This window comes from Lepidothrix coronata, unplaced genomic scaffold (genome assembly GCF_001604755.1).
Source record: "Lepidothrix coronata isolate B3197 unplaced genomic scaffold, Lepidothrix_coronata-1.0 Scaffold34, whole genome shotgun sequence".
NCBI classification, from domain to species: domain Eukaryota; kingdom Metazoa; phylum Chordata; class Aves; order Passeriformes; family Pipridae; genus Lepidothrix; species Lepidothrix coronata.
Window position 1 is genome coordinate 5,238,142 of NW_016690214.1, and position 26,155 is coordinate 5,264,296.

At 40.1% G+C, this 26,155-nt stretch overlaps 2 protein-coding genes across 8 annotated transcripts in view; one reads left to right on the forward strand and one right to left on the reverse strand.

Moving 5' to 3' along the window:
• Window positions 1-20,094, forward strand: part of MBTD1 (mbt domain containing 1) — a 33,339-nt gene extending 13,245 nt beyond the window's left edge. For all 7 annotated transcript variants that reach the window (XM_017812043.1, XM_017812042.1, XM_017812045.1 and 4 more), the window contains 11 exons: window positions 2,690-2,807; window positions 3,450-3,584; window positions 4,044-4,132; window positions 5,436-5,670; window positions 6,026-6,081; window positions 6,354-6,458; window positions 7,272-7,419; window positions 9,900-9,982; window positions 10,325-10,559; window positions 11,304-11,381; window positions 18,217-20,094. In XM_017812043.1, the coding sequence (XP_017667532.1) occupies window positions 2,690-2,807; window positions 3,450-3,584; window positions 4,044-4,132; window positions 5,436-5,670; window positions 6,026-6,081; window positions 6,354-6,458; window positions 7,272-7,419; window positions 9,900-9,982; window positions 10,325-10,559; window positions 11,304-11,381; window positions 18,217-18,335 (1,401 nt within the window). In that variant the 3' untranslated portion in view covers window positions 18,336-20,094. The remainder of the gene's footprint in view (window positions 1-2,689; window positions 2,808-3,449; window positions 3,585-4,043; window positions 4,133-5,435; window positions 5,671-6,025; window positions 6,082-6,353; window positions 6,459-7,271; window positions 7,420-9,899; window positions 9,983-10,324; window positions 10,560-11,303; window positions 11,382-18,216) is intronic.
• Window positions 20,095-22,729: 2,635 nt separating this feature from the next.
• On the reverse strand, window positions 22,730-25,407 carry LOC108495916 (nucleoside diphosphate kinase). Its single transcript, XM_017812137.1, has 5 exons — window positions 25,279-25,407; window positions 24,924-25,056; window positions 24,243-24,344; window positions 23,405-23,517; window positions 22,730-22,966 (listed from the first exon to the last, which is right to left on the reverse strand). The coding sequence occupies exons 2-5, from the start codon at window positions 25,050-25,052 to the stop codon at window positions 22,849-22,851; spliced, it is 462 nt and encodes a 153-aa protein (XP_017667626.1). The 5' UTR covers window positions 25,053-25,056; window positions 25,279-25,407; the 3' UTR covers window positions 22,730-22,848.
• Between the last annotated feature and the right edge of the window lie 748 nt (window positions 25,408-26,155).

Consider the following 26,155-nt stretch of genomic DNA (forward strand, 5'->3'; position numbering starts at 1 on the left):
TTACCTGTTGTTGGGGTACTGCTCACACACGAGGTTTCAGCATTCCTTGCACTTCAGGAACTGGTAGCATCACTTTAAATTAAACCAGGATTTAAAAGGCAAAATCTGAAATCATGGCAATGTTGGTGCCATCCATAACCTTTAGAAGTCACTTATTTAACCCAGGAGATCTTTGCTCAGCTGGGCATGTGGGGATACTTGGCCTTTAGGTGCTCCTGTCCAATAGGCCCTCCCTGACTGCACCTTACCTTGCAGAGAAGGCATCTGCTGCTCACAGAGAGGCCCTCCCAGGTCATCTCCTGGAGCAGGAAGCCATGAACCACATCTTCCTTGTCTGGGAGTGACATGAAGTGGATCTCTTCGTCATGAGTCTGAAAGGTAAATTTGTTCTTACCTGTAAATGATGGTTCTGCTAGTTCACACTATGCCAATCCAGACTGCAGAGTCACCTTCCAGCCAGCAGAAAAATAAGAGTTAACGCTTCTATAGTGCTTTTTGAGTTTGGAAAAGCACTGTGCAAACCTTGATTGATTAATGAGGCAGAGGAGAGATGAAGGCAGATGGCTGTCACAGCCCTGGTTTATCCAGTCTTCCTGCCTTAAGAACATTCATAATGAGTGAAAAAAGCCAAGATGGTGCAGTGTGTAAACCATCCCTCAGGACAGTAACGTTGTCTGGCATTTCAGTAGTGATGCTGCACAGGATGGCTTCCTTCTTCACAAGGCTGAGCCATATGGATTGGTGTAGGAGAACTAGCAGAACCAATATTTTCACAGACAAGGACAAATTTAACTTTCTGCTATTTCCCTCTATACCAATCCACGTTCTAGAAATAAAAATTTGTCACATTCCCATTATGGGTTGATGTCAGGAGAAGTGTTCTGATATACTTCTCTCTCTGAATCAACTGAATAGATGAGCAGGCAGTAAAATATATTTCAATTGACTGCAGCTGGATTATGAAATTATTCAGCACTGCTATTTTTGATTGTTTGGCCTCATCTGTATCTCTATACAAGGCAACAAAATTTGCTAAAACATGGAGTTTGAGAAGTTTATTTCCCCAGTTGAATTCAAAAACCTACATGTGTCAACTTAGAGATGATAGTGAATATGGGATTCATATTGATTAAGAAGTTGTATCTGCATATTTTGTGTGTGAAAATAAGCCATCATCTTTTGAGTTGGATATTTCTCTCTTTCTGCCAGTTGGCAGAAGAGCTCTCTGGTCCAGACTGGTGTAGATGGGACATAGCAGAACATGAAGAGACCAGGCTTCAAGACTAAAAACTGGCATACTTGCAACAACTTACATTTCCTTTAATAGTTAAAATTAGTTTAAGTTTTGCATGCCTAGCCTCAGTACTAGTGATGGGTTTCCCTTATAACTTTAGCTTTTAGTGCTGCTAGTTGGTATTTCTGAGTGCCAGCAAAATTCCAATACTGTGATTTCCAATCATTCAGGATTAAGCCAGATTTCTTCACCTGTGGCTCTCAGCAAAAATTCTGTGCAGTTTGAGGCTATTCCCACGGAGTGGTCAAGTTCTCTGGGTTTGCAAAGAGCTTTGTAAATGAGACACAGTGTAGAACACTCTACTCACTGTCTGCAGAGCCAGAGCATCCCTTCAGTTGTCCCTGTAATAACTGGATAATCTTTGAACTGATGACAATTTATTTTTCTGAGAACACCTTAGAATTTATGACTGTTGTTCTAAAATACCCCAGATGTGAATCTTTCTATTGGTGGTCTCAAGTTTAATGCAGACTGAGTCATTTTCTATCTTGTTACCAAAAAAGCTTCAGTTGAGTAACTGTTAAGGTATTAGATTCTTCAGCACTGTGCATTTCTGATATCTCTGCAATACCATTTTCAGTTGTCTTTTCACGATGCCCTGTTCAACAAAATGTTCTTCTTGAGATAGCAAACTAAATGTAATTTCTGTCACCGGTTTCTACAAATCCTTAGCAGTTGATCAAGCTCGTCTGTCTTTTTGTTACTAACACATTCCTCACGCAGGACTGTGAGGGGTCTTGCTGTGTGTTTCCTTCTGGTGTTCATTAAAAAGGTGCCACTCAGAGCCTTCTGTTCTTTTTGCTTGCTTGATGGAGTGATCACTTGCAGGTGATGATGTGAAAGCCTGTTCCTCTGAGAGGATGTGAACCAGTGGGTGATGAACCCCACCACGATAAATCATGAGAATAGACCCAAGAAATAACTCCTAGGCTTTTTTTTCAGCCACATTTCTGATTTACAGAATTTAAAGATTTTTGATGTCTGTGCTATAGGTATGAATTTAAAGTACCATCTTTTTGTTGCAAGTAGAACTGCTGAGGAATTTTACCATTCTCAATGAAATTGGTAGTTTGTACCTCATTGAAAAATAGTAGAATAAAGCTGACTTATATGTACAGTTTGTGCTTGTGCTTAACAGATATTTAAACTTGAAATTGTATAGGGTTTTTCAGTACACACACACTAATAATTGGATACAATTACAATATTACACATTAGCTTCAAGTCAAAACCAAAGTAGGTTCTCATAGAAAGAGTGTTTTCTAAACATATGTTTGTCATTTGTAAATTGATTGTTTTGTCTTTTTAAGTCACTCGTAAAACACTGATATAGCAAAAAATAATTATTTTCATGTGGTGAACTGGTGACTTTTTAACCCCAACCTTAAATGACAGGCACCTATGGGGACGTGCTGGGGTGATATTGCAGAAGGAGTGCGAGTGGAGGTTCCAAACACTGACTCCAACCTACCTACCAAAGTCTTCTGGATAGCTGGAATTGTGAAATTAGCAGGTAAATACATTTTAGTTGACATTATTAAAATAATCAAAAGAACTGTGTAAAGGGAGCTAATAACTTGGTGATCACCTGGTTACTGTAGTGTTGACACTGGTCAGGTTGTCAGAGCTGTGTCAGTAGGTTGTGTATTGTAGTGCTGTCACTGTTACAGTGGCTGCAGTGATGCTTGAGAATTTCTGTTCTTGGTTTAGGTTTGTTGGGTTTTTTTTAATATTGCCTCAGAGCACAGTAAGATCAGTGCAGAGAAGATAGGAGATTGTATAACAGCTGGCAAGTAGCCTCGTTATACAAATCACTTGTCTTGGTAAAAAGTTTAAAATTCAAGGTCGCAGATCTAAGATATGAAAAAGCAGATATTGTGGGTAATTATTTTTGTCCTCCTACATGTAACTTCTAAAGGTTTACAGTTCAAGAATTTTAATTAAAATTGACTTACATGATAGCACATGCACATTTATCAAAGTAATCCAGTTGTGCTTTAATCACATGCAGAAATGTGCCATAGAAAAGCATCCCATGAGAAGTTATAGTCTAGAAAACTGATGTAATATTCATCATGATTTGTAAAGAAATATTAATGCATATTGTCTTGTTTAATGTTGGTATTTTTTTTAAGTGGGATTGCTTTCTTTTCAGGCTACAATGCCCTGCTGAGATATGAAGGCTTTGAAAATGATTCAAGTCTTGACTTTTGGTGCAACATTTGTGGGTCTGACATCCACCCAGTTGGTTGGTGTGCAACCAGTGGGAAGCCCCTAGTTCCTCCTCGAAGTATGTAAATAGTAGCCTTATTGATTGATACAAAAGTCTCTTTATTAAACTAAATTTGCTCATGGTCCAGATATCAAAGTATTCTTTTAACATAACTCCTTCGACAGTTATGAATAAATAATTTTAAGTTTTGGACTTGACTGATGTTGAAAGTGTTTCTTGGAGTAGCCCATCTGATGCAACTTAGGTTTTAGGATCAGGGTGGAAGCAGTTCACTAATCAGTGATGGGAACATGCACTGATTTTATTGGTATTTTGTTAATAAATTCTTTTCCCTGACCCATAAAATTAATCTTGGGTAGCATTCATTCTCTAAAGAAGTTTTTTCTCATTATTGTCATCCAGGCCTTTTAACAGTCATCTGGGATTTCTTCTTTACATATTCCAGACTCTTAATACTGTCTCTAATGGACACAATTAAAAATCAGTGGCTTATTTTTTCCCCTTCATTTGCAACAGCCATCCAACACAAATACACAAACTGGAAAACTTTTCTAGTGAAACGACTTACTGGTGCCAAAACACTTCCTCCTGACTTTTCTCAGAAGGTAAGGCTGATGCAATATCAATGATGTTCTATAAAAGAAATTGCAGCACAGTTGTGAAGAACTGAAATATTTTACAATGGCACATTAGCTCTTCTTATAATAAAGGTGATACAGTAGTTTCTTCCCTTAGATACAGTTTTCCTTGGAATCTCTCCTCCAGTTACCTCCACACTTGTCAGTATGTGTTTGGAAAACTGTGTTTTCTAGAAAAAAGTAGTTTTCTTTTAAAACTAGTTAGTCTACTTTAATTTTAAAATACCACATTCTAAAAAAAAAAAAAACACAGAAAACCCAGAAGTGCTCAAGAGCTACCCTGTGATATGTAAGAAAAATGAAAGCTTTTTTCTGATTCAGGAATGATTTTTATCATGCACTATTTCAAGAAACGAAACCAAATGTGTTAATATAGCATGGATCTAGATGCAATGAAGTACATACTTTTAAATGTTGATATTTTTCACCTGCTCTGGACTGGTTTTTTCCTGGTTTTCAGTCATCTACAACTGTTGCAGCTGCTGTATAGTGTGCTGTATGTTTACTTACTAATCTTGTGAGATGATGATGCATATAGTTCTTAGTAGGAATGAGACTTAATTTGTTGTTTTACACTGCATCTAATGCTTAAAAAATAAGCACACAGAAAACCTTGTTGCAGTTGTTAATATTTGTTTAAAAATTGGCTCAGTTAGAAGCCAGATTAATTTGGCATGATCTCAATACTTTGGGGAGTTCATAATGAAAATGGCAAGTGATTGATACTGATTTTTAACACAATCTATTGTCACAAAGCGGGTTAACATCTATTTCCATTCTCTTCATTTCTTTTTGCTGTGTTATGAAGAAATATCTGAGCAGCCAGTTTTAATTACATTGAAGATTTGTTTTCCATGCCTTTTGTAATGCAGTATTTTAAAATGCTTTATTTTGAGTGGATGAGCAAGCAAGAAAAAAAAAATCTTGAGGTGTTTATTGTTAAAATTGTGTTTCGAGGTAACTTGATCCATTGTTATCAACTGAACAAACTTCCATTATGTCAATGGAAAATTCATGTAACCTGTGTGAGAATTATATTAGGGGATGAACTTGGTACAATTAAAACATAGTAGGATCTGTTTTCTGAAACATTTCATTGCTCCCCACGTACAATGAAATAGAAGATAAATAATCTGTGTCATTTCTGCAGGTTGATTAACAAGTATTTGAATTAAATGACAAGTGCATCAATACTGTGCTTTAGTAGGCAGATGAATATGGAAAACCAGGGTATATTCTTACAGAATGGGTTTTTTTCTGTCACTTTAAGGTGTCTGAGAGTATGCAGTACCCCTTCAAAACTTCCATGAGAGTAGAAGTTGTTGACAAAACCCACCTTTGCCGAACAAGGGTGGCAGTGGTTGAGAGTGTCATTGGGGGCCGGCTGAGGTTGGTGTATGAAGAAAGTGAAGACAAAACTGATGACTTCTGGTGCCATATGTACAGTCCACTCATCCATCACATTGGCTGGTCTCGAAGCATAGGACACAGATTCAAAAGATCTGGTGAGCTTGTTGTGTTTTGAGATGTTTCGCGGTGTTGGCTGCGAAAAGTCTGACTCGAGCAGTTCTGTCACTTCCTACAACTCATGAAACTAGCTTGAAGAATAATATTTAAAAATATGTATAATGTGGCCTAGGGGTTTAACCAGTTATATTACATTCAGGAGCTTAAGTTAAAATTATAATTAGTGTATTATACAACATTGGAAAAGGCAAAGTAACTTATAGGTTGATTTGTAATACAGCAATATCTAGAAGATTCAATGATAAATAGTGGTTGACAAACTGTTAGCATACGTACTGTTTACTCTGTTACCAAGACTTCTGAATAATATTATAATACTGATATTTCTTTTAGATATTACAAAGAAACAGGATGGACATTTTGATGCACCCTCACACTTATTTATGAAGGTGAGTTTGGTAGCAAGAACACTGCTCAGAGTTGATTGAGGACCTTTAGTTCCTGTTGTGTGTTAAAAAAAAAAAAAAAGACCTGAAGTTCTGCTATGCCCTGGAAATGTGCCCAGCAAAATTTTCTGCTTTTATTACCCAATTTGACCTCCTTGACATAAGCAGAGATGATAGAACAGGTATTTCAGTCTGTTGCTTTGGCAGTGTGGGATTATGTTTTGTTCCAGACTCATTGAATTCTTTGCTTCTGGTGCTGTTCTGTGATTCTTTAGGTAAAAGAGGTTGATGCAGCTGGAGAATGGTTTAAAGAAGGAATGAAATTGGAAGCTATAGACCCCTTAAACCTTTCAGCAATATGTGTGGCAACTATTAGAAAGGTAAGAAAACAAGTGTGTTTTTTGGTAGGCAGATAGAAATCTTTTTCACTCACCTTTATTCAGGCTTGAAACAAAAAGCTCAAAACCAAAATCAATGCAGTTTGTTCACACAGGGAATGTTTATGGGATATGTCCATAAATTATATACAACTGCTGTGAAAAATGTACTCATGTAAATTTGTTTGACATTAATCTCTGGGAATTCAATTTTACCTTTAATTAGAATATGCTTGTGAGATTAATTTGCAGGACCATCTTCTGCTAATGATACCAAGTGTTTTGCAACTGCTCAAAACCAAACCTCATCTTGCTGACTTGCAGAAGTCTACAAAGACATTCTAAGGATGTCCTTGACTGAAAGGGAGGCAGTCCATGTGAGATCTGTTTTAAAAAAGAAAGAAAATATAAAAAGTAGCTTAGCAGAATTGTACAACCTTACCAGCGAGGAGTGTGGTTATGATTTTCAGTCTTTTATCTTATTAATGGTGTTCTGAATATCCTTGCAAGCTCAAGAGTAGACTGAGTTATAAAGCTTTAGAAGTAGAGCTGGTGTTCCCAAGAAAAACTAGAGATCAGAAAAAGGAAATGTTCATCTCATAACTTTGCAGTTATCAAAGGTACGTGTGACAGTCGTACACAATCCTCGAGACAGGTATGATTTGGGGGTTTTTTTGTTAAAACTGAATGTCCTTCTAAGTGTTCTTCCATTATTACTGAGTTCCTTTCACTCTTTTGAAACATGGCATGCTTGCTTTCTAGCCTGCTCACGCCGTTCAAGGTATTTAATGTCAAATTTTGTTTTTCTTTACAAAGGTGTTAGCAGATGGCTATCTTATGATTGGGATTGATGGCTCAGAAGCAGCAGATGGGTCTGATTGGTTTTGTTACCATGCCACTTCCCCTTCTATTTTCCCTGTTGGTTTCTGTGAAATTAACATGATTGAACTAACTCCACCCAGAGGTACATAAAGCCTTCTGACCACATTTATTTTGAATATTTCTCAGTGATATTGTGTGTGCCATATGCTTTGTTACTTAACTCAGTCTACAGAATCTGTGTCGCTTTTTAGGGCTTTCTCAAGTCTGAAACAAATACAGCAGCGTTACTTCAAAGTAGTCTAAAACAGAGATAACTAACTTCTCATTTAGAAATAATTTGCTTTAGCTGCAAGAAGTTGAGGGTTCTTTAAGAATATGAAGTATGGGAGTCATTAAAAGGGCTGTTTAAAATGTGTCACTGCTTGGGAAGCCCTGGCCTCCAAAAGGATTAATGAACACTGTCAAGAATCTCAGGCTGATTAACAACAATACCAGTTAATTTTTGTGAAGACTAAACACAAACTTGAGCTTTGAGGAAGTTGCCATTAGGGCTGTGCACTCCCTTCTGTGAGGAAAGGCTGTGTGTCCACTGGCACATGTGCCTGTGGAGGAAGGACTTTACCTTCCTTTTCCCATTTTATTGTCTTGGTCTGACAATTGATAAAGAGGATTGTAACCAGCTGTGTAACAGCAGATGACAGTTGCTTTCTATGGATTCCCCACTCCCCATCATTCTCATTCTTGCAGACTTCTACTTGTATTTATTGAATTATTTTTCTGGGTAATAACTACAGAGATCATGTAATGCAACATGAAGGAAGTAATTTCATATCACTTCCATTGTTGTACAGTAATGACTCTGTCACCTTTGAGTAAGTGGGAAGTGCACAGATTTGGACAGATTTACTTTAATCTATTGCCTAGAAATTCGTGGGCACCAGCACCCCTCCAAAAAAATGTGGTGCAAGAGGACTTTTGCAATAGAAGTATTTGTGGGAAGCAAATGCTTCTATATCAATACATGTCAATCAATTTAGAAATAAATACATGGAAGTGAAGAGACAGAATAGCAAAAAAACTTCCCTTCTGTGATGAGACTTGACCTCTTCACTCTTCAGACATTACCTAACAATAGTATGTGGATTTTGTTGTTAGCACATTTATGATACTTATGTATTTATTGTATCCTGCAGCCTTATCCTTTATCTACATGTATGTTTTCCCTGTCTCTGCAGTGTTTCATAACAGCCCTGTGCCATCAGTGAGAGGAGATTATAAATCACACGTGCAGTACTCTAAAAGTCATTTGAAAGAGGAATTAACAGCAGTAAAATACAGACCATAATACGCATTAACATTTAAATAGGATCAAAGTGATCAAAGCTCCTTAGCTCTTATGAGAGGGGCATTTTGCTGTCCAAATTATGGGATGGAAAATGGACAGTTTCTTAATTCTGACTGTTCTGACAAAGCCCACGTGCACACGTCTCGTGTGGTGAACAATTAAAGGATTTAAATACAAATATATTGGTCTAGCAGGGGAATGTTGCATTGAGAAGAAGAGCATTAACATGCATAACTGATACATTATTACCCTTATTAATTGTTAGCTCTCCAGCTGCATCTGTTCATGCAGATATTCCATACCCAATGTGAACACTCTTATCCAATTTGCATTTAGCATTGTGGATAACTAAGTTGCTGTGAAATCTTTGGACTTTATAAGCTCATTCCTTCCAAACATCTTCATCTCTTACTGAAATCAGTGGAAGATTAAGATGCTTAGACACTTTCAAGAGAGGGATTGAATTTTGGGCTGTGAATGCTGAGTCTGGCCCTGCAGTGCTGAGCTGGGATTCAGTGGGAGCTCTCTGCCCATACATAGGTGAGATACAGATCCCCCGTCTCCCACACTATTCCCACTGCACTGCCATCTTTTCAGGATGTCCATCACTACATATTACTAAAGAGAAACCTTCCAAGCTGCTATTGCTCCAGCTAGAATTGAGAATTGTTGAGCTAAAGCAGTTGTAGAAGTTGCCTAAAGTAAAAAATATTCCCGAGTGTTTTATGCACGTTCAGTAGAAGCTACATAGATTTGAGATATTGTTTTCTTCCCTTTATAATAACTTTTAAAAAAAAATCCTCTGATTTTCTGTATTATTATTTTTACCCTTATTTAACTTTTAAAATATCCATGTTTGTTCTTACCGTTATGTTCCTAATAATTCAAGTGGTTCAATAGTGGAGCTCTTTCCCCACAGGAAAGACACTGGATGTGCTTAATTCAGTGATCTGTTCTGGGGCATTTATATGGGGCATTTGTACAGATCAAGAATCTACATGAACAAAAACTTCCAGTATGAATCATAAATCTTAACATTAAATGATACCTCCCATATTACCCAGAAGTTCATTCATCTTGTTTGTTGCAAATGGGCAACATCCAGGTGCCTGTTTGTCCCTTAGACCAAAGCTCAGAGAATGGAAGTTTCTGATGTTAATGTTTTACTTCTTTGTTGTCTTTTTAGCCATAACACAGTGCCAGTGTGCTATTTTTGTTGTTATTCTTATGCACGAAGTTTGCAGTTGATGTATGAAGATGTTGTTTAAAATTCACAGGTTATGCAAAACTCCCTTTTAAATGGTTTGACTACCTCAGGGAAACTGATTCAATAGCAGCACCTGTAAAGCTCTTCAATAAGGTAATAAAATTACACGTATTTCCATGTATAATTAGTAATTAGTAACATGTAATTAGTATTTTCTTTAAATTTCTGCATTGTGCAGGGGGTGAACCCATTTCATTAAATAAAATTTTGAAAAACTAAGACATGGAGACTCTTGGAAATAAGAACCATTTGAGTATATGAAGCTTGAATATCTCCAAAATGTTAAATTAGTGCACGGTACTTGAAGTATCATCAATGATATTTGGGGTTTTTCTGTAGTAAGTTGACTGAAATATTTGTTTCGACCCTGTGCTTAAACTGTTAATTAACGTGTTTATTTACTGATGTTTGCCTTGCTTGTGTTTGCTTTTCCAGGAAGTTCCAAACCATGGGTTTCATGTTGGAATGAAGCTGGAGGCTGTTGATCTGATGGAGCCTCGCCTGGTGTGTGTGGCCACAGTCACCCGCATTATCCATCGGCTCCTGAGGATACACTTCGATGGCTGGGAGGATGAGTATGATCAGTGGGTGGATTGTGAGTCCCCAGACCTGTATCCCGTGGGATGGTGCCAGCTCACTGGGTACCAGCTCCAGCCTCCAGCACCACAGTGTGAGTTCCAGCTTTGTGGATAATGGAAATGTCATGGATGCTGATTTTTCTGCCCTCGTCCTTTGTGGTTTAGGTCTTCATGCGTAACAAAAATAGAATAAATTCTTGCTAACGCTTGAAAGTTCTAATTCACTCTTCTAATCAGTCCCACCTTGACTTCCAAAGTACTTCTGAGTGTTTCTGTGGCTACTTACCATTTTTCAATGCCAGATGTTTGTTTGATGCAGGGGAAAACCCTGTTACTTGTCAGTTCTGGATGATACCAGTGAGAATTTATATTGCTTTAAGACTGCCAGTATATCTGCTTTACCTACTGAATTTGGTGGAACTCAGCATGAGTTCCATGCACTCTGTTCATGTGCAGAAGCATTTATATGGGAAGGCATGAGTTCCATGCACTCTGTTCATGTGCAGAAGCATTTATTTATATGCAGAAGCATTTAATATGTATATTAAATACATACATAAATATGTATTTTATTTATTGCATCAAGACTTGTCCTCTCAGGTCAAGTGATAATAATTGATAGCTGTATTCCAAGAACTGTTAGTTGGTTTAGTTGTTTAATGAGAGGGTAATAATAGTGTTAGTAGTTTTATGCAAATGGGTTTCCACGATAAAGGTGTTCTGCCTTTGTTCAGTCACTAAGGAAAAATTCTGTAACTGTGTAGCAGCTTTGACACGTTCTGAAGTGTTTTTTCCAAAATACTGAACCTCAATTTTGAATTCTTAATTTTTTGCAGCATCAAGGGATAGCCAGTCAAGTTCATCCAAACAGAAGAAAAAAGCTAAGTCGCAACAGTACAAAGGACATAAGAAAAGTGGGTGACAAAGTAGTGTTTGCACTTTTCCTGTTGTTTTAAAGTTTGTGGTCTCTCCCTAAGTCCCTGTTCTATTTGGAAATGTTTGTGTCTAAATAGGTGTTATGCTTAAAGGTGCAGTATGCCATAAAAGGAACTTTTTCATTGAGAATAACCATTTTTATAACTTGTGATAGGGTAGATGTTGATAATAATAATAATAACAATAATAATAATTAATTGTAGGTGGACAACTGTTACAATATTTAACTGTTTTGGTTAAATAATAGACTGTGTAGTTGTACTGCCTAGTACAAAATACTCAGATATCAACACAGTTTGACCTCTGCTCTTTGTAACACATGTGGAGGCATAAGAACCAAGTTAAGGGAATGAGAAAAAATTTAAATTATTGTGCAGCTGGTTCCTTTTTGAAACAAAAGAGTGACTTATTCACCAGGGTTTTTATATGAAGCATCTATATAAATAAAGCTTTTATATTATTACTTTCAGAAACAGTGAACAGCATTGCTGGATGTGACTTTTCTTGTCACAGTAAAACATAATAAGGACATTTTTAAGAATTTGAAGTATTCAAGTTCTTTCCACAGAGACTGATTCCCTTGGAATCAAATTATCTTGATTTATTTAGACTTGTTTCCAGAGTGGTTTTTGTTATGTAGAGCTAATGTGAGCAATTAAAGCCTCATCTTCCTGGTAAATTTGTGAATGGATCTATTAAGGCCAATTGGAACCTTCTTCACTAGTCATTGGGAAAACAGCCTTTGCTTTGTTGATCTCAGGACATGAAAGGACATTGAGCAGTGAGTGCCACAGATAAAGCAGGTGTCTGGGAAGTTCTTCAACCTCTTGGTGGGTGCCTCAATCATTGCACTGTTTCTCCTTTCCGCTGTTGGAAGAAATAACAGATAAATCCAGATCCTTCTGAGAATCTTGGAGCAGTATTTTTTAAATAGAATTCAGGTACTGAAAAAACTCCTGGTTTGAGAATATCCAGGGAAAGCTGTGAGTGCCGTTACCTTAAGGTAGGGAAACATGGCTCTGTCATTAATTAGCTTTGTGTAGGATGTGTTTTTGAATAATTCTGGACTGTCTGAGCAGATTTGGTTCAGTAATGTATACTAGACCATCCTGCTCTTTACCCCATCCCTCTCCTTCCACCTAATACCTCTGAGAGTTTCCTCCCATCTCTTAGAGTAAGTGTGACACAAGCACTGGAAAGTGAACTCCTCTAGTGCCATAGGAAGGAGATTTATTCTAGTGGAATTTGTTCTTCATTTCTCACTAACCTGAAGTAAATATTGGCTATGGAAGCAAGGGAGAGCTTCTGGTAGTTTGTTTATTCAATACTAAGAAATCCTCTTAATCATCATCAGATGAGAGAACAAGGTCATGAGCAGTTCGAGTTGGCTGCCTCCTGCGTGGGGTTTTTCTAAGTAGGTTATGGCAATGAAAGTGCTGAGTCACAGGAAATAATACTGAAAACTTGTCTACTGTAGCTTTTTCTTGTTCAGCACTTGTAAATAAAAAAAATAGAATGTTATTTTGTAAAGAATTTCAGTCATAAAGCTGTATAACCCAGCAGTGGTAACATGTCAGGTAACCGCAGATGATTAACGAGAAACTGTGCATGTCCTAAATTAGATTATTTTTAGCAAAGAGGGGTTATTTCCACACACTTCTCATGTGGTCACAAAACAGTCCAGGATGTCACCGAGTCATTCTGCTGTGTATGTGTAATGATGCAGATTTTTACAGCAGTGTGTCCCCTCCTTACTGAGAGCATGGGGAGAGAGTAGCACGTGTTGAGTGGGAAGGGGAACTGGTTGCATTGTGAATGTTTTGTGGATGCTTTTGGGAATGCTTGGGAATCACTCCCAGTTCTGTTTCCAGTAGTGTTTATTTCAGTGGGTAGGGTTTTGTACCCTGTGCCTGCTGCTCAGAAGGCTATGCAGGTGAATTCTTGAAGGGTAACTTGTGTTTGCTTAGCCAATTAATTAATAACCAGGGGTGCAGTATCTCCTCAGATTGTCAGCTTTCTCATAGGTGTATATATCAGAATAAGGTTACTGAAATGATAATTTGACCTTGATATTATAAAAGCTGGGGTTCTGTAGACACCTTTCTGCCTAATCAGGCTCTCTAAAAGGCTCGTCCTGAAGTTGTCTCATAAGAATAATATTTAAGCATGGTGGTATCTTTAGCATATATTTAATCCACTTACCTTTTCAGGGCTAGGCTTTTGTTTCTTGTCTGACAAGACTGAAGCATAAGCAGCCATAGTTTTGATATAGCTGAAAGCAGTGATGTTGTGTTACAGAGCTTGCATCCCTGATATCATAGAGGAATTGCCTCAGGCACAGAATGGCAATATCTTAGTGATAAAGGAGGAATGTGATAATAATTTGTATGGGAAGTGCTTTTGCAACATTTTTTCATGAATGCAGTGTTTAATTATTCAAAGGCATTTTAGAAGTTACTTTTGCTACACATTTAAATGCTCGTTTATGTTTGTAGGGCACTGTAAAAATGGGGAACACCATTTTAAGGGAATTAAGAGTATGTATTTTTACACTAGGATTTTGGAGGTGATAAATTTTACTTGAAGAGGATTATTTCCCCAGAACCATCCTTCTGTGTTTCAGTCACAGACACTGAAACAGCTGCAGTTTCAAACTGAGCCAAGATGTCTTTGAGTGCCCAGCCAGAGCACTGGGTGTGACCATGCAGTGTAGCTGCAGCAGAAGCAGTTTACAGCATTTATATGTCATTGATAGAGTTTGAAATAAGTGGGTCATGCTGTTAAACAATGCCCTTGAAGTCCTACCAGTCCTCTAGGAATCAGGGACTAAAATGTGGCTGTTGAGAGCAATATTCCCAATAATAACTGAACGGTGCCACGTACAGGCCCTTGTTTTCCAGAGTGGGTGAACATGAATCAGAGCCATTTCTCAGTTGAACAGTCAGAGTTACCTGATGCACTTTAACCCAAGCGTTTATTTTAGTTTGACTTGATGTTTAGAGAGGAAGAGACGAGTTGGGAAGAAACCTGTCAGTTTGTCCAGCCCACCCATGGCAGGTGAGGTGCGGAGGAGCTTCTCTGGGGATGACGAGTTGACTCCTCCTCCATATCGAGCCTTTCCAGCACAGACAGCCCCGGAGGCCTTCCAGCCTCCCAGGACTAGCCAAGAGTTCAGTCCCAGCCTCCAAACAGGTAACTGGTCACAGCAATGTGTTACTGCACAGGGAAACCATGCAGCCTGTCGTGTGCTGACTCATCAGATCTTTCTTTTTGCCTAATTTATTTTCCTTTAAATTTTAGTTGGTTTTGTTTTGGTTTTTTTTTCTCTGTTAGAGAGCTTCTCATTCTCACTGATGCACCATGTCACGGAATTAATCATAGGAAAGGGCTTAGAACAGAGCTCCTCCTTCATAGGAAGGAGGCTGCATTATTGTAGGATGCTGAGAATCACAGAATCCCAGAGGAGCTCTGCAGAGTTTTAAAATGCAAAAAATGCACTCTGTAAAATTGCATGGTAATGTAGATTTGGGAAGATTTGATGCAAGCAGGACATCAACATGGATTATCTTTTGCAGAGAAAGTACACAGTAATTAAGTGACTATAGACAGTAAATAAGGATTTTTGCCTTTGTATCAGAAAAAGACAGGTACCTGTGAAAATATCTTAAGAATGTAAGTGTTACTTGAAATTTTGTGGGTTACCAAGATGGAAAATATATTTTGAACTGTGTAATTGTGCATCTGTGTGAGGGAGCAGGGAAAAACTCCAAAATTCATTTCTCAGTAATAATGGGGAAGTAGCTTGAAGTTTTGATCTCTTTTAAGGATAGTTTAATGTAAACAATCTTCCATTATAGAAGTTCACTGCAAGGATTTAGTAGTTGTTTTTTTTCTCTTCCCTTTTCTTAATATCTATGGTAACATGATGTAGCAGGTAAACAAATTATCGCTATCAAATATGTTACAGCAATAAAATCTGTCAGACAAACTGGATGATGCTCTCCCTGCCCCACAGTTGCCAGGTTGATAGATTTAGCTTCAAATTTGCTCGATTATTCCCTTAAACTTGCCTTAGGCTGTGTAGGCTGCTGTGCCAGCACTTTTCACTGCCAGTGGAGTACATCCAGAAAGGTTTCTCTTGTCCATGTGTTATCCATTAACAGACTGGGACATGGGAACCTACCTGCCACCTTTAGACCCTCAGGACAAATCTTTACTCCCTTCTGCAAACCTTTCAGCACTTCTCAAGGACTCCTTTAGTTTCACTTCAGCTTTCTGCTGGTGTGTACATGCCTCTTTTAGCAGTCTTTGATGCAAAGGAGGAGCCTTGCTTGGGAGTGTTCTGGAGTGTTTGTTTTTGCACAATTATTCTCTTATTGCAAATCTACACCTGAGTTGCATTGGTATAGTGCAAAGACATGCCCAGTCTGAATTTCTGTGTCAGTAGATCTCAGAGTTCCCATGGAGCTCCTGTGTTCTTTGGTTTCTGACCCTCAGTGCTTTCTATGATCATCTGGGGGGAACTTTTCAACATTCTGAGTTTTGGTGAGGTTGGACAAAGTCGGTTTTGTTGTGATGTAGCCTTGTCATTGCCCAAAGGTGTTTGTTCTTAAATTGAAACCAGCAAGACCACACCTTTTCGGTCTAGGGAGGAGGAGAACATAACCCTGATACCAGCTAGTAAGTTCAGAACATGTTTGAGATTGGCCAGAACTGATTAATGACATGCATATTCCTCAGCACCATCCACTGCCTCCTGTTCCAGTAGCTGTAGGACTGATGTAGGCACAGTGCAGGGGGTGTTTATATGGCTTGGCATGGAAGCATATAAGATCAGTAACAAAACAGGCATCTGCTCTGAAACTGCTTGTCCTTGGGAGATCTCAGTGAGGCTCAAAACCAATTCTTTCTGCTTTTGTACTGTCATAAGCACAGGAGACAGAAGGTTTCAGCACTTGATGTTTTTTGTGTGAAGTGGTTTTGCTCTCTAGCCAAGTCATGGTGCTGCTTGAGTGTCCACCAGTGCTTGGCATTTTTCAGTCATTTGAAATGATATTTTAAGCACTGAAGTTCAACTGTTGGACAGCTTCACTTTTAAAAAGAGCCTAAAGCCAGCCTGGCAGAGGAGGAGACTGTTGCCAGAGACTCACCTGATCTCTGGACCACATCACTTCATTCTGCCTTGATATCTGGGGGGTTTGAATGTCATGGCATCAACACAGTCTGTTGTTGTCTCCAGGCAAATCACTGAGACAGTTTAAAAAGGGAGTACCTTGCCCATCTGCATCCCTTCTCCTTCAGTCAGGTGACTTCCATTAGCTTTCTTTATTCCTCTTTTAAGTAACTTGATGTGTAGCTTTTCTTCTGGAAGATGGTAGTTAAAAGCTGTATAACAGGAACAAATGGAGCAAAGGATCATTAAATATCTGAATGTCAGGGCTTAGGTTCAAGTTAACCAGAGACAATCCAAATCATGTGTGAGTCCTGTTCCTGCAGAAGCTTCCTGCTGGGGGGAGAAGGAGAAGGATGTGCTGGTGGGTTTTAGTTCTGTGTAGCCTTTGCTTAAGGTGTCAGCAGCATATCCAAGTAACCAATTGTGTATCTTATCATTTAGGCAGCACTTTGTTGTCCTCCACAGATCAGGAATCTTGATCAGAGCTGGGCATAATACAGGGAAAAGTATTTGAGGAGAAAAAAATGTAAGGAAGGGATTGTGGGCTGTGTAGGTGGGAGGAGGCATCTATTAAAGGAAGAGGTGAGGAGATCTTGCATTATGCTGCAACTTTTGGCATCTTTTACTACCTTAATTTTCAAATTTTATTTTTATTTAGCACAAGAGCTTGTTTCAACATAGAAGATGACATAGAACATTTATAAAAGAATAATCAAATGGCTTGTAAGTTATTGCAGGCCTACCAGTAGCAGCAGGTTTATGGGTTGGGTTTTTTACTTTCTTTGCATATTTCTGCATTTCAAGATACATTAATAATGTGTACAAGCTTTATATTCAGTAGTTATAAGCTTTAATACTCTTCTCATTCATTTGGTCATAGAGAATCATTTATTTTTGTATAATCAACCCTTTAACATGGGTACTGCACCTTTAATGAAAGTTTACATGTTTTGTTTTCAGTGTTTTTTCATTGTGCTCATATTTTGGTAATTTTCACTATTCATTAATGAAACTGGAAGAGTAATTGTGACATTATTGCTATTCATAACATCTTTTTTTTTATGTCTTAGATCTCATTTCTATTTTCTTTTGACAAAAGAAAGAAGAGAGAAGATGAAAACTCAAAAAAATGTTTTGCTTGAGTGAAACACCTTCTGGGATATTAAAATTTTAATGATGGATTGAGAAATCTTTGTTGATATTTTTTCTTGTCTTACATAGACTGTTTACAGTAACTGGGCTATTTAATGTGAATTGTAGGTTGTTAATCTCATTTTTACTTGCATAAAGACTAAATAGGAAGTCAAGATTGAAGTAAGTGTTGTTCTGAGCAACAATCATTATCGTTATTAACCTGTTGTTACCTTCTTAGACCAGGGGTTTAAAATAATAAATTCTTGAGAAAACCCTGTAGATAATCTAGTATTGTAAATTGAAATTAAGGCACAACTTAAAATTCAGTTTATGGTCAGAAAGGATCTGCTTTCTGTGGGATCCTGTGTTAAAGAATTGCTAAAATGCAGAATATAAGAAAATGAGAAATCCAGGGTCTATCCCGAATTTCAGTAACATTAAGCACATTTAGGGAAGAGTTGCATTTTACATTTTACAGATCTTTAATGTTCATTTTTTATTTGTAGTGACTTCATTGCAGCTGAAGGAGGAGTTGCTGGATGGAGAAGAGTACAGCTTCCTTCAGGGAGCGTCCGACCAGGAAAGCAACGGATCTGCCAGCTACTACATCAAACAGGAACCGTGAGGCAGCTCCGAAGAGTGAGAGGCAGAGGATTGGTGATGGGAGAAGAGCCTTTCTCCAAGACTGACTGATGTTGTTCCCACTTGGATGGTGCAGTTGGGGTGACTGTGCCTGGGGCACTTTGCTGACTGTAGATGAGTTAGACTCAGTTCAGAATTTTTTGGAAGGGCGGGGAAACTATTTTAGTGAAAAAGATTTTTCAATTTATTAAAAACAAAAAAAATGGACACTTTTGTGTTGTATTTGAAGCTTTTGAAAGAATTTTGTAATATTTTCAAGTTCAGATTTATTGTGCATTGTTAACAAGAACTGAAATTCTAATTTTTTGGTAAGATTAAAGTTTAATTAGCATGGTTGTGGGAAGTGGTTGGAGGAAGATATAGTTGCAAATACAAATGAACTGTCATAACAAATGAACCTTTTTGGTACAAGTTGGGAGACTTTTAAGACTCTTGTGAACTGCACTGGTCACGCCTCTGTTTTTCATTGTGAAAATAAGGCGTTTAAGGCCTAATTTAGAGGCATAAATTGTATGTGGAAGATAGTCCTGTAAAGCTCTACTCAGTGAGTAGCCCCAAGTGCAACGGAGCCATCACCTGAGGAGGATTTTAACTTTTCAAGATGTTTTTGTTTAGTTTAAAATACCTTTTTTTTATATATAAGGTTTTGTTTTTTAATGTTCCTTAGGGTCTGATTCAGTGCCCATTAATATCAGTAGCCTTGTCGTCGACTGCAGTGGGCACTGGATTGGGTCTGCAAAACTCTTGTCTGTACATGAATGTCTGTAGTCTTGGAATGCTTCAGCACATGTTTACAGAGCCCTATGCCAAACTGGAACTTTAGAAAATTCCCTCATTTGGAAGATTAGTTTTAGCTCTGAATTTCGACTGAAGAAGCAGCTTAAATGGACAGTAACTAAGGACTCCCTTGGTGGTGGTAAGGAGCTTGTGAGTATTCTTCTGACTATCTTTTTCCATTCAGAAAGCCCTAGATGTTTCCTTACCATCTTGAATATTTATCTGTGGACATTGAGAACTGATGTTCCACGTGGTTTCAGGTGAGCTGAAAGGAGCCATGTATTGTGGATTAAAAAATGACTTCAGCCTTGCATAGCCTGCAATATTCATGTCTTGCTGCAGTAGTGTAATGTGGGAGTTGAGACTTGAGAACAGTATAAAATCGTATATTTTTCAGTATATAATTCATAAACTGGATTTGCTTATTGCCTGGAATTCTTGTCTCACATCAAGTATTCCACAAGCCCCACGTGTTCACTGTACTGACTTTTACGAGGTAAAAGTCACATAAAGGGGTGAAAACGATGACCAGTCAAACACAAGGTGTTTTTGCAGGAGCTCTTAATAATTTGGATTTTCTTTCCATATTTTTAACCTTTCAACATTTTTGTAAATGACCTCATTCGTGGAGTTGATGAGTGAAGTGGTTAAACAGCCCTGCAGAGCTGTGACTAGGAAAATGTGCATCAAGAGCTTTAGCTTTTACCAGTAAGGTTCATTAACTAAACTCTCAGGAATTAACTGCATATGTTCTATAAGTGCTTCTGGGTCTTCGCAGGTCCCCTTCAGAGCAGTACAATGATATCTGACTCTAGACCATAAATTAGGGCTTAAAAAAAAAAATCCATCAAAGTTATTAACATCTGTGTTCCTACAGCCTAAGAAATGCTTTAAGGATACCAACCCACAGAGCCCCAGGAGACCATTTTTGTATATTGTTGTTTGAGCTTAAAAAAAAAAAAAAGTGCATAGAAAGTTGAAAACCAGCAATTTGATTATTTTCTAAAATATTGCTCTAACTTTGGGTACATAGTATTGGTGATATGCACAGGTTTACCTCATTCTATGCAAGAGGGGTTAATTATGTAAAGTTTTGTATTTACTACTGGAAGTAAAACATGTCCTGTATAGTGTAGGAATGTCTGGAATTCTTTTCTCCCTTACTGGTAAAATTTCTTAAATAGCGACCCCTTTTTAACAACAGCTTCTTCTACTGACAGGATCTGGTAATCAGATTAGAAGTGTCTATAACTTCAGGTGGTAAAGACATTATAGCTCTCTAAAATAGCCATAAAAAGGACTTTGTTGGGCCTGGTAGACTTCAAATACCTTATTTCAGATTCTGACCTGCCTGTGATGTTTCCTTTGAATAGCCTGGGTTGGAGAAGTAGGATTAGAGACCATTGTAATGACACTTTGAGCCTTGATTATGGTTTGGTTCCCCACCCAATGTTCTCAAATTAATCCAGCTCTGCAAGCATTGATTTGGTTTGGTAAGTAAAGCACTATTGATTTATTCATTTTTTTTTTTTTAATGCAGCAACTTGCAGATTGTCCCAGTCAGCTGGAACAAGGTTCTCACAAGTCTTGCTTTCTTCTCTCACCAGCAGCTTCTGACTTCAGTAGAAAAACTGTTGCATTAATTTATGTTTCATAATGTGGAAGGTCAGGCTGGAGTGAGTGAGGTGTATTGCCAGGTCACTAAACCTTGGGTTCCTGAGTATTGCCCAGGCTCATCCCTGATTTCGGAGTTACAGTCGTCAAATGTCAAGAGGGAAAATTAGTCCTTAACACTTCCTGTGTTGAAGAAATGTTAAGAATCTGTTTTGAAGTCTGTCAGTCTTTATAATATTCTTTTATTCATCAAACACTAAAGTCTGTGAGGCGACGTGTGTTCTTGGGTACCTGTGTGACTTCAGGAGTTGGTGAAATGTCTTTTGTGTTTCTGAATTCAAAATATGCCTGAATTGTGTAATTATCGAGTACGGTGACATCTGTCCTAAGCAAACCACACAAGGAGCTGCTGAAGTCCCTTGTTCAGGGGAGGCTCAAGGAAGACCCGAGTGGAGTTCTGCCGGGGCTGGAGGGGTCTCGGCAGTGCCAACGGGCCAGGGGTGTCCGTGTGGCAGCTCCCTGGGTTTGCAAAGCATTCCCGTGGCTCTGGGCACTGTTGTCTTGGCTTTGAGCTGTGGTGCTTGGCTAAGAGAGCAGCAAGTGTTGGACATCTGAAACCTTCAGTGGGGTCGGACTGGTTTTGGCATTTGGCACAGCAGGTTTTTATGACCATGAGGTGGCACAAGTCCTGTCCCTTTACTTGGCCGCTGCCCCTTTTTAATTGCTCAAAATCTCTCTGCTGATCTTTGATTTTTATGTTATTTTACACACAACTCTCTGACCTGTTCCTTGCTGCGTCTGAGGAAAGCTACAGCAGTTATTGATTCCTTGTTCTACGGATACTAACACGGGTTTCAGTGTTTGTTTGGTTTTTTTATTGTTGTTTTATGTGATGTGAATACCCTCCCGTCAATATTTGTACGATGGTGCTAATATATTTGGTAACAATCCTTTATTGGGAAGGGATTTTAAAAACTGTGATTTCAGCTGAATTTTTTCTTCCTTTTGGTTTTTTTCATATTTAAAACAAAAAGCCACAGCCATTTATACAAAAAAGGCATCAGCTTTGGCCCCTGGGAAAATGTTGGGGCGGGAATCAAGATTAAACAAATGGGGTTTTTACATCATTTCTGTATGTATTTGATATATAGATCAATATCTGTACAAATTTAATCTTTTTATTTTCTTGGTAATTTGTGTGGTCAATGAGAGAGTATTCAAAGCTTTCTCATGCAATGTACATAACTCAGTGAAGAAAATGCTTTTGGAGAAATTAATGTTACTTTCATTTTTACGAGACTGCAGATTTTCAGCATGGATGTGAAAAGCATTAAAATTATAACTTTGTGTACAAGATGAAAATAATTCACTAAATTTGCCTTTTTTACACAAAATAAAAATGATAAAAAAGTCCTTTTCTGAATAGTGATTGTTTTGTTTAAAAGGCACTATTTGGCATATACATAAATGCACTCCAGGCAGGTTCTTTCAACAGAATGCAGATTAAAAAAATATGATTTGTAAAAGATATTTTCAGTAACTGGGTATGTTGGTCTGACCACAATTGAACCATGTAAGATGCTGAGCACAAGCTAAGGGTTTTAATATGAGATGGTGGCATTACATAAGCATTTAATAGAGAGCAAGCTTTGCACTTGCTCTCATTTCATTTGGTATTAACAGTTGTGTAAGGAAGGAAATTGTGTAGTATCCCGTTTTTTCCCCCTAGCTCAGTTCAGCTGTGTTGGAAGCAGCTCCAGCCTCCTGTCAGCTCTCTGCAAACTGGCTTTGCCACTGCCATGATTTCAGGAGCTTTCAAAGCAACTGTGCGAGGGACACAACTCCCTGGATTTTTATTCTGATGTGCCAGTGCACGGCATTTCTTGTTAAGTGTTCCTTCTACAGGAGGGAAATACTGCATGTCTAAAATGCCTTGCACGGCTGTTTGAACGCGGGGTCTGTTGGAAGTGAAAGCACCACAAGGAGTTAGTTCACACCCATTTATTTGACAGTCACTTTGAGCACTAAGATAACCGTGGTTGCTCCCAGGTCAGCAGCTGGAATGAGATGGTGCATTAGAAGGCACAGATCCTTGTGGAAACTCATCACTCATAGATCCAGTCGTGTGCACAAGGCTTGAAGTCGATGAGCTCTGCGGGTTTGAACCACAGGTTGATCTCCTTCTGCGCGCTCTCCACGGAGTCGCTGCCGTGGATGATGTTCCTGTGGAAGGAGACAAACATTGTTCCCTACAAAAAATACACTTTCAGCAGCCTCATCATTCTCCACATGCAGAAACTTGGATGAAGCATCTAGAGCTGCGAGACTATTACTTTTATTTCCAGGCCAGTGTTCCACCAGCCTCACTCTGAGAGCTAATTAGGCCTAGCAGGGTCATTAGGGCTACTGTTCTACACCAGCCCCTGCCTGAGCTTACGTGCTGCTCTGAGGAGGAGCTGGATTTCAAACAGAGTCACTTTTGTACCATTTTCTTAAGTAGCAGCTATGGATTGTGACCTGCAAATGAAATACCATCAGATGAGGGTATCCACCACTAATTCTGGCTTTCCAGATATAAAAGACTACCATCAGATATTATGTTGGCTGTTAAACATGGAGTAGTAGTTGGTTTTGATCTCAATTAATGAACTGAGTACAAACCTTCCCACTTGAATGCAGAAGTCACCACGGATGGTACCAGGCTTCGAGTCTGCAGGGTTTGTTTCCCCCAGCATTACTCTCCCAGTTTTAACCACATTGAGTCCTTCCCATACCTTAAGGCAAAAAGACAAAACCACTTCTGTTAATCCATGCTTATACAAAATACCAAAGATTAGTCTTTGCTAATAACATACTTTCCAAAGAAACAGGGGCTCTACCACTAAAAAAAATTAACCTTGCCTAGATCCTCTCTTAGGCCTGTAGGGGTGACTAGGAAAAAAACATATGAACTGGAAGTGTCTGTAAAAAGGACCATCAACATTGTTACTCCAGTGAAGGAGATACTTTACCAAGCCTCAGACTTAAATAATGCACACGGCCAACTCCAAAACCTTTCTGTTTGGGTAGGATAAGGACACCCTGATGAGCTGCAGGCACTCCTAGTTAGGTACAGAGTCAGGAGATGCTACTGGACCAAGTACATTGTTTTGAGGGGAGTGCAAGAAAGAATGACACACAAGATGGGTTTCTGTGTCAGAGAGCCTCACCCTTTTTTGCCTAAAACAGAAGATTTTTGGTGCAGAAGATTTGCTCTCAGGAATTTTGCTTAATACGTGTTAAGCATTTTAATACACGTTTTATACATGCACTTTCCTTCTTAGTAATATATAGTAATTTCTTGACTCTCTTAATTTTAATTTTTTTGTTTTCTTTTGCCGCTATCTGAACTGGGTAGTTTGAAAAACTGTTTCTGTAACAGTATCTCTGACTATTTTAAATAATTTACAAACCAAATTTATTCAAGCAAGTCATCTTTAACTAAAATCAAGCCACTTACCATGGCCACAATAGGTCCAGAGTTCATGTATTTAACCAAACCAGGGAAGAAGGGTCGGTCTTTCAGGTCAATGTAATGTTGTTTGAGAAGGTCTTCGGAGGCCTTTAAAAGGGCAGATGTAACATCAAATATCAGCTTCTGAATGTCATATCACAAGAGGTGTTGCTGCTGCAAGGCTATGGCGCTAGTGACTGGACTCACCAGTCATTAATGTTACCAACAGCCCTGCAGTGCTGTTGTGGCTATCAATGCAAGCTCCTAATGTAAAATTAAAGGAGTGCACGGCCCATTTGCCCTCTGTGGCAGTGTCAGTGTTGTGAGCTGTCAATATTATTTCTTTGCATTGCAGTGACTCTCAGCGATAAGCAGAGCAGGGCTGCCTGGGTGCTGTTACCCAACACAACCTTTCAGTCAAGGTCGGTTCAGCTCCCAGTCGGGCTGCACCGAACCATTTGGGCAAAACGTGCTTCCTTTGGACAGGGGGAAGATCCGGTGCGGGGCAGGAAAAGGAGCCTGATGCACGTCCGCTATCAGATTCCCATTCTGACGCAGAAAAAGCCGCAAAGGAAGGTTATCTGTGTGTGCCCAAGCCCATCTGTGTGTGCCCAAGATGACCTGTGTGTGCCCAAGCCCCTCTCTCGCAGGCAAGGGAAGGCGTTTGGGGGGAATGCGGGGACTCACGTGCACGAACTTCATGGCCACGAGCCGGAACCCTTTCTGCTCGAAGCGCTTGATGATCTCCCCGACCAGCCCCCGCTGGACGCCGTCGGGCTTGATGGCGATGAAGGTGCGCTCGGCGTTCCCGGCCATGGCCCTGCGGGCGGAGCGGGGCGACCATCGGCCTCAAGGTCGCCCGCCATGGCCGCGCCCACGTGGCACCGCGATGGATGAGCCCCCCCCCGGCCCCGCTGTGTCCCCCCGGCCCCAGCATCGACCCACCGCACCGCCGCCCTCCGCCGCGCCCGCACCCGGGCGGCCCCTCCGCCCGCCCCCCGCGGGCTCCCCGAGCGCGGGGCCCGGCCCGGCCCGGCCTCACCTCTCCGCAGCTCCCGCAGCCGCTGCCGCCCAAGGAAGTGGAGGAGAAGGAGGAGGAGGAGAAGGAGGGAGGGCGGCGGATCCCCCGCCCCGCGCAGAGGAGGAGCCGCCGGGAGAGCGGCGGCGCTTCGGGGCGGGCCCGGCGGGGCGCGGGGAGCGCTTGGGAGCGCGCCCGGGAGCGCGCCCGGGAGCCCGCCCGCCCGCGGCCGCCAGCGCGGACCGGGACGGGACGGGACAGGACAGTGGCTCCCGGTGCCGCTGGTGCTGTGCCCCAAGGCTGCGCTCCCTCGGCCGCCGCCGAGCCGGGGGGGCTCTTGGCCGGGCTGTCCCTTGGCCGGGCTGTCCCTTGGCCGGGCTGTCCCTTGGCCGGGCCGTCCCTTGGCCGGGCTGTCCCTTGGCCGGGCCGTCCCCACCGCACCTGTCGCCTTCGCCTCCTCGAAAGCCGCCCGAGGGTTATTAGTTTACAGCTGCAGCAGCGGGGGCTTTAAGCCTCTGACACACTGAAGCGATTGCGGATGTTTAACTACATTTTTTTACTTATTGGTGCTGGCGCTGCCGTTTTCAGATGTTCCCGCGGTCTGGCGGCGGATGGTGCAGCCAGCCCAGCACGCCTTGAAAGCATATTTCTCACAGGAAAGTGGTGTGGGATCTGTAACCCAGAGAAGTTATCTGTGATTTTGCTGGGATCCAGGAAGATGAAGCTGAAAAACACAGGTGTAAAACGACACGGTCCCAGTACTGTGTCCTAGCAAGAAGCAGGAAGGGTTGTTACTTTTTGTTATTAAACATTATGATATTTTGCCCTTTTCTAGTTTACGAAACACCTTTTCTCTTCCTGAGCGAGATATAATAATACACAATCACTGCAGAGGGGATAT

Bases quoted from the DNA above. Each gene is read 5' to 3' on its own strand.
- LOC108495916 (XM_017812137.1), bottom strand. From the start codon at position 25,052: ATGGCCGGGAACGCCGAGCGCACCTTCATCGCCATCAAGCCCGACGGC. The intron at 24,345-24,923 runs GTGAGTCCCCGC...GCCCTTTTAAAG, and splicing joins TGGCCATGAAGTTCGTGCAC to GCCTCCGAAGACCTTCTCAA. The intron at 23,518-24,242 runs GTAAGTGGCTTG...TTTTGCCTTAAG, and splicing joins CTGGACCTATTGTGGCCATG to GTATGGGAAGGACTCAATGT.